A 14,886-nucleotide genomic window follows, 5' to 3' on the forward strand; every position below is an offset into this window, starting at 1 on the left:
GCTGAACTTGAGTCCATGTCTGTCTGTGTCGGGTTTGGGGAGCTGAGTGCCCCTTGGTGGCCACACTTTCCTATAAAAAACCGTCTGCCAGAACGGTTGAGGTGCTGTAACTTTACATAGAGAGAAAGCTGGATGATAAAACTGGATAAAATTAAAGGCAAAATGGAATTAAAGTTTGCTTATCACTAAAAGGACACACTGCATTCCTATCATAAAGGAAAACTTTACAACCACAAGAGGCCGCCATGTCACTATCTTTTACTGAAAGTTACCTGTTACTCATGTGCTTTTTTGCTCTTTTACCATGAAGCCAATGACAAGCAAGAATGATGTATATACTGTACATATCCTGCGAACTATTTAAAAACACACGTTCATTACTTTTTTATTTTGAATGTACCTCAGACAAAAGAAAACAAACTAAAGACCTTCACTTATTGGGGCCCTGTCAAATCTGTACATTCTCTCTGTGCCCATTTCAACTTTCATCCCCAAAGATATGAATGATGGAGGTGAAAAACAGCAAAATACAACTACTTCATTACCTAAGTTTTTTTTTTTTTCACTATGTGTACTTAACTTGATTGTATTTTATTTAGGCCTTACAAAGTAATGGGTGGCACAGTGGCGCAGTGGTAGTGCTGCTGCCTCGCAGTTAGGAGACCTGGGTTTGCTTCCCGGGTCCTCCCTGCATGGAGTTTGCAGGTTCTCCCCATGACTGCGTGGGTGTTCTCCGGGTGCTCTGGTTTCCTCCCATAGTCCAAAGACATGCAGGTTAGGTGTATTGGCGATCCTAAATTGTTCCTAGTATGTGCTTGGTATGCGTGTGTGTCCTGGGGTGGGCTGGCACCCTGCCTGGGGATTTATTCCTGCCTTGTGCATTATGCTGGCTGGGATTGGCTCCAACAGACCCTTGTGACCCTGTGTTAGGATATAGCGGTCGGAAATGACTGACTGACTGATTTATAAAGTAATAAAATTAGACCAATCATGTGTGCTGTCCACTTAGATTACGGTTCAGTGCTGCTCAGACACAGCCAATAGAATGACGTACGTCGTTCAAAAAATAAAAGCACAATAATGCGCCTTCCAAATTCTCATGCAATGTCCTTCACTGTTGTGCCATGGGAAATGAATGTGCACTTTTCTCACAGTCATATTTGAAAATAGCACCTAAAATAATCTCTGCTTTCAAGAAATAACGACACATGTTGAAGTAATCATTTGTTCCTTTTCCTAAGCTCTCTTATATGGAGCCCTCAAGTCCCAAAAGACATGTCTATTTTAGGGGCACAGGTAATACTGTATCTTGAAACCACAAGTTATATATTGTTGGAACATTATCAATATGTTGTATACACAAGATACTGTAGTGGTTTATTAGGAACTCAATTACTGAATCGCTGAAATGAGGGCGACTGTAACAAGTTGCAGGTTAACAGGAGAAGTGAGATCTCGTGGCTTGTGAGGGATGAAGGAAGTGACACCAAAGTGTTGTCGCTTGTTTATGTGAGAGCTAATAAAAGGGCTACAGGTTTTCCTTCATGCAGAGATAATTATTTTTGTTGCCATCTCTAGGGATCTGAGCTGAGGGAAAGATAACAGAGCACTGTCCTGCCAATCAGAATCTACTAGAGCCACAATGACCAAGGAAAATGCAGACGGCTTATTAAGTGAATATTGTAGTTTTGTGTTCAAGGGTGAACTTTCAGTAGTGTTATATTTGGTCTTGGTAAATTATTGGATAGTTACTCCACATCTGGTATTCTGTCTTCTACTGAATTACAAAATGTGTGACTTCTATGTTCTCTGGGTTGTCCTTTTTATTTGCCCTTTGCAAAATTCAGGAAAAAGCATTTAAATATAACAGAACAGACCCATGTCCAGAGCATTCTTCAGTAGAACATTGAGGTCATCACCCCGACACTGACTGCAGTTACAGTCCCCTTCACAATTATTGAAGTCCCTGGTAAAGATGATTAAATCTACTCTATATACTGTATATATATATAAAATCCTAAGCCTAAAAGTGCAGCGATTTTATGTGACATTTTTATGTCACGTTTTTTGTCATGCTCTAAAAGTGGCTTATTTTAAAACCTACATATATATGTTTGGCATCATTTTTTTCAGAATTTATCAAACTTTAATGTGATGTTAGGTTTTCAGATTCTCATTCTGTTTTTAAATTAAAAAATAAAAAATATTAAGAAATCATGTCCCACAAGGTGAGACTTTGTGCCAAAAGATTTAATCACACCCTAGGCCGGAAATAAAAGACAAAGAGTAGGACAGCTGCTGTACAGGCTTTTAAATGTTCAAAGCGCCATGCGAAATGCAGATCACACGGCATAGCAGCAGCTGCAAGCCAGTAGCTGATTGAGCAAAGAGGAGGTAAAAAAAAACTATTTGTTTCCCATTGTGTCACCGTTTAATTGGTTTCGGAGGAGCGATGGCGTCTTCTTGGGGTGCATTCAGTCCTCCTCTTCGCAACACGAGCGGCAGAGACGCAAAGTTAATTTAGCTTTGGCAATTAGAAACATTCATTCCACCTAATACTTTCTTGGCAGTGGCTTGTCTCACCTGCTGGTGAGGAAACATCCCCGTCTGATGAGATCCATATGGCATCTGGGTTGAAGGCTGCCCCTGGACAGGATACTGTTGTCCGTATGGCTCATGTCTATATCAAAACACAGAACACAGACACATGCAGGTCACTCCATACAATTCTAACCATCTACAAGCTGAATATAGTTCAAGTGCACTGAAACTTTGGGTACCAGTTCTGGGAAACATACATAAAGAAGACAAAGAACATGGAATGATATGGGAATATTCCACAAAATAAACACCTTCATACTTCCATATCTCCTGTCTGCTGCCTAAGTATCCGGAGGTGCACATTGTTGTGAGCTTCAGTACAAGTTGGTAAGAAACACTAAATATGACTGTCTGCTGTAGCTCTGTCTAAGTGACAAATATAAACATCAAATGCAAGGTAGTCATAGGATAAGCATGAATATGTTCGTAACATGTATGAGTGATGCTGTTACTAAATAAACAGAAATATAGATTTTAATAGCTTCTATTATGTACCTAGCTATATGACTGGCTATTACTTAGCCATACCCAAAATTTCAAGTCTTACATTTCTGTTAACCCTGGTGACTAATTGCCTTTTTACACTGAGACTGATATATGTGGAGGATGTCATTCTAAATGCACACAGTTCTTGAAATTGAACATTATGGTAATATAATGCAGTACAAGTCAATATTACAAAGGAATGTAGAATAAAAGAATAACTGGAATTGATAACAAGGACACTATGCTTCTTCCATCAGAATTCTAAAAAACACCAAACAATTTTTGGATACCATGACATACATTTCCACTGAACAAAATCATGACAGAAACAAAGCATCCTGGTAGGTCTAATTTTACAAGGAATATGCTCCTCTCAAAATCTCACAACTGTATTGTTGGTCTGCAATACATGCATTACAATGAATTCAATAAAATAATTAAGAAATGGTATAAAGTAGTTTTCATCCACAAAAGACTTTGAAGACCATTCCAATGAAGGCTCTGTTTGAACATGAAGGTTTACAGTGGAATGGTTTTCTCAATCCAAGTGAAAGATCTTAAAATCAAAGCTACATCATTTTAAAGAATAACATGTAACTGTCATCAGTTACCTTTGTTGGCCATGGTATCGGTTAGGAGAATACATGCTGGGATCACTATTAGAAGCAGCCATGTTATTCTGACCTCCCGGTGGTCCCATACTGCCATCTGGGCCCATTCCATGGTCTGGCCTAAGGCTGAAATTAAAAACTGAGTTAAATCAACTCAACGTGTACTGTTTTAATACATCATATATACATACTGATTAAGTTTGACTTGATCAGGTAAGCCACCACTATTTGTTATGTTTTATGGAGACTCTTTTACTTCAGAAATACGAGTCTATAATAAAAATGTTATGGGAAAACTGCAACTTTGTAGCTCACAAACTCCTTAATTATATCAACTACGTATACACATTGGAATGAATGAAAACCTAACACCCTGTGAACTATTATATTCTTGAGATTTGTCAAAACCTTTTTCAGCTTTGCTGTTTCCATGACAGGGTTATAAAGAGCTGAAGCCCATTCTGGCACCTGTTCAGGTGCTAGGCATAAACATTAGTGGATGGGCTGTCACATTCAGACATACGCATTCCCTGCAGAACAATTCAGAGTCACTGGCGGACTTAACCTACATGTGTTTAGGGATGTGGCAGACAAACTGAAGTATCAGGAGTAAAACTCACACAGATATGGGGGGAGTGAACGACCTTCTCAAGGCTGATGACCAGGCTTCTGTACTTTGGCAGTGGCCACTACATTACTGTTTCTAAATACAACACATTTCATTCTCAAAACACCAAAATTCAGTTCAGGATCTCAAGATGGGACTTAGCCAGTCCAGGCAGGACTAGGTAGAAAAAAATAATGAGCCCTGAAAAGGGTGTCAACACATCACTGGGCCCACTTAAGCATACAATTGAACAACATTAATTCATAGTCACAATCAATGTTCCCTCTAAGGAGTAGCATATAGTGAGCAAAAAACATTGTTTATGAGCGACATTTTGTTTAAGCCAAAAATTTATGAGCACCTATTTTCGCGTAGCGATTCTGGGGTTTATTTCAGAACAATGACAAGTTGTATTGACATTTGAAAAATACTTAAAAATTGAAGAAGCAGGTTTACATAAGCAAAATATTTATATTAAGTAAATGTACTAAGTTAAACTTATTAAATTAGTTCCTCAGTCAAATTCAAATAGTCTCTGTTCTGCATTTTTCTGCTTTCCAGATGTTATAAACTTTATCTACGTCTACAGCCTTTCCAGAATTCAAGAAGAGTTTAATTCTCATTAAATGTTCCAAATGTTCAACTTCTAAACGGTTTCTGGCTTTAGTCTTTATACTGTTCATCAGGCTAAACCCTCTTTCACAGTCTGCACTTGAGGCCTGGAATGTGCCGCAAATATCCATGATTAAGAAGAGTTCATTTAAGTGATCCTGTTGTTGAGTGAATGTAAGTATATCTGAAAATGTCTTTAATGCTCCACATTTTAACTTCTCATTAATAAGAATTTTGAATTCTGAATACTGTTTACAAAGATCACTTTTAAGAATATCTTCATCTTTCTGTAGGAGAAGACAGTATCTGGCTGCAAGGCTTTTCATCTGCTCATGTCCAAATGAATACTCCTCCTGATTTGCAGTGGCACAGAAAGAGTCTTTTTCAAATATTGACCAATCTTTTAATTCATCATCTGGAAATCGGCTGTCCATATGGTCACAAATCTGCTGGATAAATTTTATTATTGATGTTGTGTTCACTGAGACTTGAAATGAAGAAATTAGAATGCTTGTTTCTTCAGGGAAATGCTTATTCTCTCCCAGATACTGTGATCGCAATTTCTTAATTTTTGCTTTTGTAAACTGAAAGGCTTCAACAGTTGAAAGCACACTTCTTTGTAGAATTTTAGTTAATTCTTCTAGTTCTGCTAGAACATCATTAAGTATTTCAATTGCTACATGGTGTTCTGGATTACGTAACTTCTCCAGGCAATATCTGTGAACAGGATCATTGTCTTCCTCCACTTTTTCTTGGCAATATTGCTGCAAAACAACATAATTATTTACCAAAGCATTTACTGCGAAATGTCTGGATAGCCACCTAAACTCATTCAGTGGTCTAAATGCAATCGCATCTGCATAAGCAGCTTTAGCTAGTTCTTCAAACTTTGCCTTCTTAACAGATGATCTGCAGAATATTGTGTAAATAGTCCTTAGTAAAGTTTCTATCTCTCTCATCAAGGGTATATTCTTCCATGCATCATCTATACCCAAATCCTCACGATAGGCTATACAATGTTGCTCTGATAAATGTGGAATTGACTGTCGCAATAGTGCAGCTACACCTTTTCTTTTACCTAGCATGACCAAGGCTCCGTAAGAAGTAAACATAATCATCTTGTTTAACTCAAACCCGTTTTCAAAATAAAAGTTCTGAATAGCTTGAAAGATTGATGAACTATCGCATGCTATTAACTTCAGGATTCCCACAAACACAGTTTTATAGACGGATTCATTTTCACCCCTGCACTTTATGTTTAAAATTAACATCTTCGAAACGGAAATGTAAGTTGACTCATCAACTATCAAGGTATGATAAGCTGCTTTCCTTATTTCGGTATACATTTCAGTTTTGATAGCCGAGTTTATACACTCACTAAACTCAAAGGCAAAGTTCTTACTTCGCCAACTCTCTGGGATTTTGAAATATTTTCCGACGTGATCATGAATATCCTGAACTGACAGCATTGAAGAATTTATTCTAATAGCAAGCAAAACGTTATCTATTAAAATCTTTACCTCATCCGGGGTTGCTTGTTTTCGCAGTGTGGTCTCTTTCCTGGTTTCACGATCTTCTTTTGATTCAGTTAGCATGCTTTTTGAAATCCCTCTGCTTTGATTTTTAAGTTTTGTGACACAATCCACATGAGATGTTTGACCTAAATGTTTTTTTAGATGATCAACTTTCCAGTCGGTCCATGTTTTTCCTGCTGTCCATTCACTGTTGGCTCCAGCTTTCACGCAAATATTGCATATAACACCATGTGCTTCAGAGTGCTCGAGAATTTCTCCCAGCTGCATGTGTTGTCCAGAGCCATGTGGCAAGTCTGTGTCTACTGAACATCCTGTCAACCATTCTTTCTTGAATTCCAAACATTGCTTTTTACTCGCATTTCCTGAACAATTGTCTGCCTGACGCTTAGACATGGCTCTTGATTTTAAACTCCTAATATAAACTGATGCGCCTAATTCTATGTAAATCAAAATATGTGCGTAAAGAACAGCTTTAAACACGAGTCGGAAGTCAGAAATAAATAAAACTTTCGAACTTCGAACCTATGTCCAAACAAAGATAATCACATACGCAGAGCCAAACAAACAGAAACAAGTTTCAAACAATTTTTACCAAAGTTAATCACATACGCTGACTCGCTGAGACAAACAGAAACAAGTTTCAAACAATTTTTATAACCCAAGCACGTTTCTTAGATGGCGGCCTAAAAGACTAAGACCTTCGGCTTTGGACTCCGACGGTCGGAGTGATTGTCAGCGATAAGTACGAGCGGCGCCGTCGGAATGAGCGATCGTGCGGGAAGTATGATCGACGTTCTGAATTTGTGTGAGCGATCGCTCACGCGCTCAGCTTAGAGGGAACATTGGTCACAACTAGCATATCTTTTGGGGTGTGGGAAGAAAACTGTAGTACAAGGCAGAAAAGCTAACACTGACATGGAGTGAGTGTGCAAATTCTACAAAGAGAATAAATGGGTTTGAATCCAGAATTCCACATGTGTGAGGCAGCAGCACTATCATGTAGCCATTGTAAATATAACAGAATCTTACATTAAACTTTGTTTACTTACAGATACTGTTTATTATAATCTCTGTATTATATTAAAGTTTTCCATCATCTCCGCGTTATTCAACCTTGACCACTCCCCTCCACACCACTCGCGCAATCATTACTCCTACTGCGCACATCCTCTCTCCGTACCACCTCGTGACACTCTCAACGCTACTAACTCGCCCTTATAATGACAAGGCAGAAAAGCAAATTATCTATTCAAGAACGTTGAATTTTAGATCTTGATAGAAAAATAACAGCAAGAGCCGATAATGAACATAAAAAAAGAGCTGCATATATTAAAAATGAAGACAAAGAGACTCTTCCAATAAGCAAGAAAGATATATATATATATATATATATATCCCGAACAATATGTGAACAGAAATACAAAAAAGCAATGTTTATAGAATGCAAGTTAGAGGATAAAGTTATTCATAATATTGTTTTTGATGAGGGCTTAATATAATTTAATCTTTTATTTACTTTTTATTATGTTTTACTTTTTTACTTCTACTTTTTACTACATTTTATTGGTATTTAAAATAGGCAGATGTAGTGAAATACTCAAGTAACTGATTTTCTAACTATAATAACTAAGGATCAAACCGTCTTCCTAAGGTACCCCGCATACTCTTCTATATACCACCTCTTTAAATACAATTACTTTCTTAAATGGAGGAGCACCCCAATGCCCTTCGAGTGGCTCAGCTGCGTGATAGCAGCCACCTAGCGCCTGTCCCAGGGGGTTGGCGAGCAAAGTGAGCAGGGGAAGTGCCCCCTAGTCTTATTAACAAACAAAGCTTTTTTCTTGAAATAATATTGGCACATTTACCAACTGACTGAAAATGTTCCCCTTAAGACTGTAAGGCGCAAGGAAGAACCCACCACACAGAAACCTTTCACTAAAAGTGGTGTGGTGGCTCTGAGGCTAGGGATCTGCACTGGCAATCAGAAGGTTGTCAGTTCGAATCCCGTAAATGCCAAAAGGGACTCTGCTCTGTTGAACCCTTGAGCAAGGCCCTTAACCTGCAATTGCTGAGCGCTTTGTGTGTTAATTATTAAAAGAATTATAAAAGAGCAAAAGTGGAATCAGCTCATTGCAGAATGTCAGGGACACAAGGTATTTAACAAATCACGCCTGCCAAAATTAAATAATATATCTATAATATGGTATCATTATGTTACACCAAAAGATTTGGAAGTTAAACGATTTAATTCATTAATGAAGATTTGTTCCATCAAAAAAATGAAAGTTTATTAAGAATCTGTGGCACAATAAGTTTTTTTTTTCAAGAATGATGTGTCTCCTAGCCATCACCAAGAGTGTGGTAATCTTAACAGGAATGTTGTATTCATCCCAAGTCACTCTTATGTCACTTTCTACAGGGAATTTTGCTCCAAAGATGCTATATGTTGTGGGCTCTACATGCAGAGTGGACATCTGCTATTTAGCTAAGGGTTGAATAAGCATCAGGGCCATAAAGATTTTGGATTAGTAGTTTTGAAGGACAATTTCAATGCTTTATTAAAGGTCATCCAGTCAGTTATGAGGCAAATTGTCAGCTTGCAGCATTTGACAGACTACTTGGCTAAAAACTACATAGCTGAGTTTATGGAGGTCATTTTTGTCCACTGGTGATTTAAGGGAGAGCCTGAGAGATCACAGATGAGTTCAAATAGTGTCAGCTTTCATTCACCATAGAGAATGGATCTGAATGAGAAGTGTGGGTTTCCTTTGATATCCAGATCTGGCATAATTTCATAGGGGTTTGTAGCGTGCAACAGAATCAGAGTCTATCAGGGCACATGCTGGTGTTCTTTTTCCTGACACCTTATTCACAACTAATGCAATGTTCAGCAGATGAAGAAAAAGGCCCCAGCTCAACAACTTCACCAGTTTTCAGAATGAAAGTGAGAACATCTAAATCAACAGAAGATACATCTTTTGGTTACTTTGACTCTTAGACAAAGTATAGAGGAGTTCTTAGTAACAATGGAGCAGCATTATGATATGCATCACTACACATTATGTGTAGATGTGGATGGTAATTAATACTTTTGAAACAGATGTCGCAAGAAGAGTAAACATTTGTTCAAGTTTAATGTTCACATACTTGAATTATTGTGAAAACAGAATTTCCTGATAAAAATACAGTAATGGAAATCTGTAAGGTCTTTTCTATTAGGTGATTTTTAAGAGATGGGTAGCAAGTCCCTATTGAATGACATAAGGTATGTGGACAAGTGAGACCATCCTAAGAATACTTTGTACATTTGCTGATGTTATTAATTGTGACAATCATTTAGCAGTTTTTCCATCCACCATTCAAACAAATGCAGGTATGCTAAATGGAAACTCCATTCTGGCCCACTATGAATGAAAGTGTGTTGTACTTGGAAGTATGTCTGGCCATGGATGGGGTCCACATTTAGGTTTTGGTTTCTGCCTTGCACTCCAGGATGCTGGGACGTGCTCAGACTCCTTCAGGCAATAGGAAAAGATCAGTACTGTATATTACAAGTGAAAAACTTTTGCATGTGGGCATTCATTTGATACTCTGGTTTAAACAAGCAATAACACTGCATGCGTTATTATATGAAGAGTTTCACAAAATGAACAGCATGGCCTTCTTCGAGAAAGCATGTATTCAATGCACAGAGTAAGTAAAAAGTAGGCTTATGCTAAATCCCTGGGGACAAAAAAAACAAATAATGATTGTTGTGATAGCCCTCATTGGGGCTGAACAAATTAAATTTTGTACATGCTATTTTCCTCTCAAATGGCATGGATAAACTTTCTTTTTTCTTTTGCTGGTATTCACAGACACATCCTTGTCTAATTCAAGTCTATCTGACAATCGAACATAAGGATTTGTATAGGTGTATTATGCTATCAAATTTAAAACTTCATAATTTTTTTGACCCTGCTCATTACAAACAAAACACAGTCAAGAGGGGCCTGAACAAATCCCACCTGCAGTGGACTAAAGGTAAGAACTGAATCCAGCCCACCACAGAACGTATTTACCAATCCACAATCACTCATACAGAAACTGACAAATTAAAACTTTGTGCCTATGGGATGCACAAAAATTCATGTTAAAGAAAATATTTGTTCAATTTAGATTAAAATGTAATGACAATGTTAAATATTCAAGTTGTATATTGTTATAGCCATTAAGTGGCACTTCAAAAAACACAGGATAACATGCTGTACTTCAACAAACGTTGTGAGAACACACTGATGATCTTACAAGGCCAATTCTATTTTCAAATTAAAATATATGGTTAATTTTTTATTTTTTTAACTATTCACCTCCTTACTAAGCCAAACTTTAGATGCCTTTCAAAGATACTGAGTAGGGGCTGCATATGCTTTCCTCCTTTTCCTCATGATAGAAGAAGGACTAATGAGTAAAGCTTGAAAACACCACCTTCAATTCCACCATTCACGGATCATTCTGTAACCTAACAAACAACCTTAGCCTTTCACAATTGTGTGTTTTTATGATCTAAATTTACTTTTATGGACTCTTGAATCTGACCTATAATAATATCTTTGCAACCTATGTTTAAGCAGGACATTAGGAGGAGGCTGTTACACTCTTTCAACCCATGAAATTCATTAGACGTTTGAGCACTTCTTTGAGCATTTCTTTTTTCAATTCACAAACAGAGTTGGTCATATCGATCTGGACCAACTAATGCCTTATAATTACTTTCTAATTGCACAATTAATCACAGTGTGATTGCTGATTACCAAATAATTCTGGAAACTGCAATGCCTATGAAGATGTTTGGTACTCACAAGCTGAATTGCACTATGGGTAAGTATCTGATCACATGCTCGGTCAATTCTGAAATTTCACCAGTCTTAATTAAATGCCAACAGGTTGGAAGAAACTCCAGTTAGTATAAAGGAAATCAAATTGACTACGACAGTGACATTTCAATTCGTATTTAAATATATAATCACTTTGTGAGTGTGTTTTTGAACCTGCTGGGACAAGACTGCAATGTTCTGTGCTTAGCAAACATTATCTCTCCTATCATAGGATTGTCAAGAACTTACTGCGGAGCTCAGTTCGATCACATTCACTTATTTGAACATGCAGAGATGAGACTGAGTAATGTTCTTCTCATCTAGGTTTTGTTCTTCTCAGGCAATACTTTTTTGTAGAAATTTTGAAACCTTTTTGCTAAATTATTATAAAAACCAATAATAGTGCTGACTTAACACTGTTTTAAATTAAAAACAAAATGGTAAAGCAACAGGTAAAGGCAATTGGAAAATTATGCAGTAATCACAACGGATTGGAGCTGACCCAGTATGACACATTTGCAATGGCTTATGAGTATTCAGCGCTCACAGACACAGCACAAATAAACATGGACGCTCAGCTGTGGGATTGCACTATTATTGAACAATGTGCCGTAGTGAGATTTGTTTGGGCAGTGGAAGTGAAACCTGCTGGAATTTACTGAAGGATGTTGACGTGTGCAGATAAGTTGTTTGGGTATCCTTCTGGTGCAAACTTTATGGTACCCCAATTCATCAAGCACTTATGACATGTGCAGATCCATAGCTGATATCCAAATGTGAAGCAACAACAGACAACGTAATCCTTCAGTCTTCTGTGATAAAGGCATTCTCCATGTTGATGTGGGCTTATGTGCACAATTTTGATGGTCGACCAGCTCAAGCTTTGTCGTTTACACTTCTTCTTCTTGCTTTAAGCCTTTCTACCCATTCATAAATATTATTTGAGTCTTGCTAATTTAACTTCAATACCAACATCCTTCCATAAATTTCAGCAGTTTTCACTCCCTCTGCCCAAAGAAATCTCACTATGGTGTGTTCAATAAAGGTGCGATCTAGCAGCAGAGTGTCCATTCTCATTTGATCTTGGCTTCAACTAGATCAGTGTTTCCCAACCTTTTTTTCTGTAGTGGCACACTTTTTGTAACCAAAATCACCCCTAGGCACACCACTATCTTGCTGGCCGCAAACACACACATATATATAAACTGCTGAAAAAAATTAAAGGAACACTTTGAAAACATATCAGATCTCAGTGGGAAAAAAATCATCTGAATATCTATACTGATATAGACTGGGCAATGTGTTAGGAACGAAAGGATGCTACATCGTTTGATGGAAATGAAAATGATCAACCTACAGAGCCCTGAATTCAAAGACACCCTGAAAATCAAAGTGAAAAAATGATGTGGGAGGCTAGTCCATTTTGCCGAAATTTCATTGCAGCATCTCAAAATCGTACTCAGTAGTTTGTATGACCCCCACATGCTTGTATGTATGCCTGACAACGTCAGGGCATGCTCATAATGAGACAACAGATGGTGTCTTGGTGATCTCCTCCCAGATCTGGACCAGGGCATCAATGAGTTCCTGAACAGTCTGAGGTGCAACCTGGTGGCGTCGGATGGACCGAAACATAATGTCCCAGAGGTGTTCTATTGGATTTAGGTCAGGTGAGTGTGGGGGCCAGTCAGTGATATCAATTCCTTCCAGGAACTCCTACATACTCTCACCACATGAGGCCGGGCATTGTCATGCACCAGGAGAATCCAGGACCCACTACACTAGCATAAGGTCTGACAATGGGTCCAACGATTTCATCCGGATACCTAATCGCAGTCAAGGTGGCGTTGTCTAGAATGTAGAGGTCTGTGTGTCCCTCCATGGATATGCCTCCCCAGACCATCACTGACCCACCACCAAACCGGTCATGCTGAACGATATTACAGGCAGCAAAACATTCTCCACGGCTTCTCCAGACCCTTTCACGTCTGTCACATGTGCTCAGGGTGAACCTGCTCTCATCTGTGAAAAGCACAGGGCGCCAGTGGTGGACCTGCCAATTCTATGGCAAATGCCAATCAAGCTGCATGGTGCAGGGCAGTGAGCACAGGGCCCACTAGAGAACGTCGGGCCTTCAGGCCACCCTCCTGAAGTCTGTTTCTGATTGTTGGTCTGGGAAATTCACACCAGTGGCTTGTTGGAGGTCATTTTGTAGGGCTCTGACAGTCCTAATCCTGTTTCTCTTTGCCCAACGGAGCAGATACCGGTCCTGCTGATAGGTTAAGGACCTTCTATGGCCCTGCCCAGTTCTCCTAGAAAAACTGACTGTCTCCTGGAATCTCCTCCATGCCCTTGAGACTGTGCTGTTTGACACAGCAAACCTTCTGGCAATGTCACATATTGATATGCCATCCTGCAGAAGTTGGACTACCTGTGCAACCTCTGTAGGGTCCAGGTATCACCTCATGCTACCAGTAGTGACACTGACGTAACCAAATGCAAAACTAGTGAAGAAACAGTCAGAAAAGATGAGGAGGGAAAAATGTCAGTGGCCTTCACCTGTTAATCCATTGCTGTTTTGGGGGTCATCCCATTGTTGCCCCTCTAGTGCATCTGTTGTTAATTTCATTGACACCAAAACAGCTGAAACTGTCTAACAACCCCCTCTGCTACTTAACTGACCAGATCAATATCCCAGAAGTGTCATTGACTTGATGCTATACTCTGATTAAAAAGTGTTCTTTTGAGCAGTTTATATATTGTATATATATCATACATATGCTCAGCTGTCTGAAGGGGCAAGTAAAAAGCAGGTCAAAGATCAGTGTTCGCAGACACTTGGTGAGCACTATGGTGGCACCTCCAAGCTGCTTCGCTCTTTTGCCCGCCCCTCTCTGCCTCAGAGGCAACTTAGAGACATGCCTGAAGTGCTCCAGCATGCTGCGTTTATGCCAGCTTCTCCAGGTAGACCTTTCCTCCTCAGAAAGGTCTCAACTACCCATGGAGCTTGTCCCATTTAGGTTCTGACCCAAGTGCACTACACTATTATTTCCAGAGCACACTTGAGTAGCTCTCACGATGCTGCACTATGCTTGAAAAACCTTAAACTAGACTAATGGCAGAGCACTGCACTGCGTGTGTTCAGACTACCTACTATCCATTGCAGTAATTGTGTAATTTTCAAATTGCCATTAAATTTTAATTTACCTTCTGATTTTTTTAGTTCTTCTAAAAACAGCTTATTTTCAAGTTTGTCCTGAAAAGAGCTACAACCAACTATCCATCCATCCATTTTCCAACCCGCTGAATCCGAAGAATCCGAACACATGGTCATGGGAGTCTGCTGGAGCCAATCCGGGCACGAACCAAACCCAGGCAGGGTTCCAACCCACCGCAGGACACACACAAGGGCCAATTTACAATCACCAATCCACCTAACCTGCATGTCTTTGGACTGTGGGAGGAAACCCACGCAGACACAGGGAGAACATGCAAACTCCACGCAGGGAGGACCCGGGAAGTGAACCCAGGTCTCCTAACTGTGAGGCAGCAGCGCTACCACTGCGCCACCGTGCTGC

The 14,886-nt window shown here is 39.2% G+C and overlaps 1 protein-coding gene across 4 annotated transcripts in view; it reads right to left on the minus strand.

Annotated features, from left to right (window-relative positions):
- The window catches only part of arid1b (AT rich interactive domain 1B (SWI1-like)), a 717,470-nt gene that overhangs the window by 20,210 nt on the left and 682,374 nt on the right, over positions 1-14,886 (minus strand). For 3 of the 4 annotated variants that reach the window (XM_039748142.1, XM_039748145.1, XM_039748146.1), the window contains 2 exons: positions 3,699-3,824; positions 2,584-2,680 (listed from right to left, as the gene is read on the minus strand). In XM_039748142.1, the coding sequence (XP_039604076.1) occupies positions 2,584-2,680; positions 3,699-3,824 (223 nt within the window). The remainder of the gene's footprint in view (positions 1-2,583; positions 2,681-3,698; positions 3,825-14,886) is intronic. The other variant, XM_039748144.1, reaches the window with a different exon arrangement.

This window comes from Polypterus senegalus, chromosome 3 (genome assembly GCF_016835505.1).
Source record: "Polypterus senegalus isolate Bchr_013 chromosome 3, ASM1683550v1, whole genome shotgun sequence".
In the NCBI taxonomy this organism is placed as follows: Eukaryota; Metazoa; Chordata; class Cladistia; order Polypteriformes; family Polypteridae; genus Polypterus; species Polypterus senegalus.